The following is a 5,000-nucleotide window of genomic DNA, read 5'->3' as shown; positions in this document are numbered from 1 at the left end:
TGAGTGGATTCGATGGCCTCAGTTAGCGGCTATAAGCAGGGGGTAAAGTGGGATCTGGCAGGTGGGGGAACCCTGCGTTGTGGTGTAGTGATGCAGCAGGGGAACACGACTCACCTCAAAATAACACACATTTACTTGTACCGTGAGCTCTGGTGGCCCTGTTGTCTTTGTGGACAATGCTATGCTGTGCTGCTCTGTGCTGCTATTCTCTACAATACATTAACATTATCATACTATCATGGCTGCTTTCTAACCCCTAGCCATAGTATACAAGTGGAATTTGGCAAGTGTGGCCAGTTTTCTCACACAACCTTCGGATAACAAAATAATTATCATAATTGAATTTATTGTGAAAGACATTCCCAATAGATCCCTGTGTTCCTGACTCCTTACCCTTGAAAATAATACATCATCTTCCTCTCCTGTCCTCTCTTCCCTCCATCGTTCAGAGTAAAGTTATCACGCATTAACCTAATAATAATGTTAATGTAATAATGTACTTTCTAGGGGTGGACCGGTTCACAAAAATCACAGTCATGGTTCATATCATGGTTTTGAGAATAAAATCCATTTCTAATTCAAATAGAAGTTGGTTAAATACAATTATAATAAAGTGCTGCCTTCAATGCATTAGCTGAAAGCATAAGGAACACATAATGTGTCTATTATCAAGAGTTGTGGGCAGTCTGGTAAGTGTTCTCTGGAGGTCCATCCCTCTGTGTCCTATAGTGGACGTGTTGGATAACCTTTCTGCTTCCAGACGGAGGAACGGTTGAGAGGGACTGAACATATTTGTGAATAACCCTGAGCCCTGATCTTGTCTGATTTGAAAACCAGTGGTATTGACCGCCTCCGTGGCCAAGCCGCCCAGCAGGGAGGGCCCAGAGACAGGGTTCACCCGGTCGTAGGCATTGTGACCAAAGTCTGGTACTCTGACACATAATATGTCTCATAATATTTCTCTCTCCATTGAAAACCAGCACTGTCTGTGTCACGCTGTCTAGCTTTTTCCTCACTGCTGCACTTCAATGTTCAACGTCCTTTCTTGCAATGGAGCACACTGGCTGTGGCCTGTGTTCTGAGAGTGGATATAAGGAGCTTTTTGGCAAGTGAAATACTGAGGCCAAGTACTCCCTCTCTCATCTCTCTCTCTCCCTCGGAGCTTGTGAGGATGGCCCTAAAACGAGGATGCTCTGTGTCGGACTAGAGCTGATATTTTTAACCCATTCACTACCACACCACATACTGTTAACCCTTTCACTACCACACTACATAAGGTTAACCCTTTGTCGTGTGGCAGTGCAATGGTTAACCTTCTGTAGTGTCGCAGTGAAAGGGATAACCATTTGGTAGTGAAAGGGTTATATCGAATACCCCGAGCCAGGCTCTTTGTTCCGACACCTGGATACTTAATCGCCCACCACCCCCCCCCCCCCCCACCTCTCCCCCGCACCCCCACCACACACGCACGCACGCACGCACACACGCACACACACGCACACACACAGACACACACACACACACACACACACACACACACAGACACACACTCACATCCAAGGTTGCTGTTGTTGGATGCACCACCAGCAGATCGGCCTGTGGGTTTTTAATGATGTCACGCCAGTGGATGGTGTCCGTGTGGCACATGAATTTGTTCTGGTCCACATAGACACCGCCGTTCAGGATTTCTGCAGTGAGAGGAGAGAGAGAGAGGAGAGAGGGAGAGAGAGGGAGAGAGAAAGATATATATGTATGGACAACCATAGTTCTGTGGCCGTGTAGAGTAGAGTACATATAGTACATGAAAGGCCCTGGCAGGAAATCAATATTTCAAGGTTAACCCGCGACACTCCTTCATCCCCCAAGCATTGTGCTGCATACAGTACGGTAGTCTTGCGTTTAGATAAATGCTATCGACAGATGTGCACAGCAATGCAATACCATGCCCGTGGTCATTGTCTTTTTTGTTCTTTTCAGTCCTTAAAAGGATCATTTAACTGAAAATAACATGTATACTTTCTCTCACTCATAAAATGATGAACTCAACTGTAAACAGTCGTATATGTAATTTCACTTGTCTGGATGGTTATTGAGAGAGAGAGTGTGAATGCCACCGGAGGTAGGAATTAAAGTTAATTATACAACGCATGCAAATTTCTCGATTCTGATTGGCCATTAACACGTCTTTATTGGCAACAATCCACGCTGCTGGCCCAGGACCCCGCCCACAACCGACCCACATCACATCACTCCGCCGGATCACAAGAAGGTGGCCAATAATCTTTACAAATGGATATGTTAATGGAGACTAAACGACTAAATATCAAGCGATTCTGTCACAGCGAATGTCTTAGTCGTTTTAAAACAATGTTGGATGATGTAATTGATGGGTCTTGAATCATTCTGTAACAAAAGAAAAATCGCGGATTGATTGATGGATTAATTTGCGATTTTTTTTTCAATTTCTTTTTCCTTTCGACTGGTCAGCGCTCGCTCTAGTCTCCACCCACCGCCACACACCCCCCCCCCCCCCCACACACATACACACACACACACACACGCACACACACACGCACGCACACACACACACACACTCTGCCTGCAACGCGGGGGATAGTCAGAGAGCTGGTGCTGCGCTGTTCTAAGTGAGCATGGCCTATTGAGTTGATTGATTGATTGATTGCTAATTTTATTACTGTACGCTTGGTTTCCAACTGGTTAAGTTAGGCCCTCTACAGTAGGTTTAAAAAAAATAAATAAAAGAATAGGGCGAAGAAACGTTTTTTTCCTATAGGGCAAAAGAAGACTTTTTAATTTGTTTTTACCTACTTTATATAGAAGCATCTAAGAATGAAGTTCTATGGAAAGTAGGTCTGCATTCCCTTAACAATTGTGTGTATTGAGCCGTACTGTATTGTACCCATTCTGCATCTGGTAATAAATTGTCAATCAATCATTCCAATAATACACAGTTGGATGTGTTAGTTGGTTGGATGCACTTCAAGCTGCTTCCACATGAGGCAACTTCTCTCAATCATTCCAATAATACACAGTTGGATGTGTTAGTTTGGTTGGATGCACTTCAAGCTGCTTCCACATGGAGGCAACTTGTCTTTTTTTGTAGTTGTGGGAACGACTTTTTCTGGCGGATGGTTTTTTCAATAAATCTTCGATTAATGTGTGTTTATTGTATAGAAATAAGGTTGGATGAATCTGGCAGTTGTATAAAAGCTTTACATCACTTGCAGTCGTGATTTGTGACCAATAAACCATGCCTAGTCACAAACCACTCCTGCGCGTGATGTAATGCTTAATTAAAAGGAATTAGCATTCATTATTAAAGTCCCAAAGTGCATATGAGCAAATACTGGTGAGAGAAATATAATTTGTCTGATGGTGCTTTTTTTTTTATTATTATTCCAGATTCAAATACACTGAAGGTAGAGACAATATACCAGATGTCAGATGCATTTCGAGTCTTTATGATTCCTGGTTGTAAAAAATGAAACGATATTAGGGATTTTGAAGCATATCCAAGGTGAATTTCACCCCCGCGCTCAGCCTCTCGGCTCCACCACAACAGCGACACGATTAATTATTCAAAAAGATACAAATAAGAAAGTTAACGCACTCCTCACACAGTGGAGTCGCTGACACGAACGCAGGTGATATAATCAGCCCCCCCCCCCCCCCCAACCCCATGATATTTGCCTAACAACAAGAATATGTTTCTTTTCAAGGACCCATGCCCTCAGCAGATGTCTCGTTCCACGGAGAATGATAACGCGCTCTAATCCCTCTTCCCGGTTGCTAATCCTAGGATTTGGTTATGGACACGGAATCAAATGATGCAGGGCCGGGTAATGTTCCATCCCCCCTTCCCTTCTGTGACCCACATCAGGGGAGGAACAATAGTTACTGACGTTATTAACATCTTCCCCGGGACAGCAGACAAACAAAAAAAAAATATATAACCTACTAGAGGATTTAGATATAAACCACCCCTCCGTCCTCTTCTCTCTTTATGAGACGAGATATGCAATGTAGCACCAATCCTGCAAATACCCCCCCGTGCGCGTGCTCCCTGCCCTCTACACACATACACATACACATACACACACCGGATTCCACGAAAGAACTTGTTGTAATAAATAAATTCAGAAGATTAAAAAAAGTTTCCAATGAGGGCTGATTAGCGCCACGTAAAGAGGGTATTATCCCCCCGTAACACCCCCCCCCCCCCCCCCCGCCGCCCCCCTCCCCCCTGGCAGATTATTAACAGTATATAAATTATGCAGATGATTCAGTATCGGGTGTATGGGGGGGGGGGGGGGGGTGAGGATGTCGGGGGAAGCTAATCATTACAATCCGACAGTCTGATTAAGAAGGAGGCCTTGGTAGAGATGGAGGCATTTATTCAAAGCCCTCTTAGATGTGACACGGCACTCCGTCTACGCCGGCGCTGAATGGCCCTATCGCCAGCGGCTTCTTGTAATCATGTCCCCTCATCACAATGGCCACGATTTGTCAGGGGAGGGGGGGGGGGCTGTTTTACATTTATAGATGGCGAGCGGAGCACAAGAGGACAGCCTGCACTGTATTCAGTCGACACACGCGCTGCCGTGCGTTCATGTCGACTGGGGGAGAGGAGGAAACACAGGAGGAGAGTAGAATTACAGTAGAATTGCCTTCTACCGGCAGGTGTTGGAGACTTATTGATTGTTACGTGTCACGTTCGCTATAGATACGGGCGCCGTATCACAGTGTCTTCCACTGGTCGTCCACAGCCAAAGAAACAACAAACAACATGTGAATGAATGGAAGCAGACATGGCCGGTTAGCCTAGGCATTGTCCAACTAACACCTCTCCTGAAGGCTAACCGGTCATGTCCGCTTCCATTCATTGTGCTAAGCTAGGCTAACGTGCAGCCAGCTTTCTACTGAACACATAGAGAGGAAACTGATATCTATCTTCTTGACTCTCTCTGGAGAATACGGTA

General features: G+C 45.1%; 1 protein-coding gene across 1 annotated transcript in view; it reads right to left on the bottom strand.

Annotated features, from left to right (window-relative positions):
* Positions 1 to 1,764, bottom strand: part of LOC311240447 (receptor tyrosine-protein kinase erbB-4-like) — a gene marked incomplete at both ends in the record, with an annotated part of 61,429 nt that extends 59,665 nt beyond the window's left edge. Inside the window, 2 exon segments of the mRNA XM_084329029.1 lie at positions 1,551 to 1,578; positions 1,581 to 1,764. Of these exon segments, the coding sequence (XP_084185155.1) occupies positions 1,551 to 1,578; positions 1,581 to 1,764 (212 nt within the window).
* Positions 1,765 to 5,000: the final 3,236 nt, after the last annotated feature.

The sequence above is a fragment of the Notolepis coatsorum genome (assembly GCF_963971535.1).
Source record: "Notolepis coatsorum genome assembly, chromosome: 14".
NCBI lineage: Eukaryota > Metazoa > Chordata > Actinopteri > Aulopiformes > Paralepididae > Notolepis > Notolepis coatsorum.
Note: the sequence above shows the minus strand (reverse complement) of the source record. Positions and strands in the feature narration are given on the sequence as shown.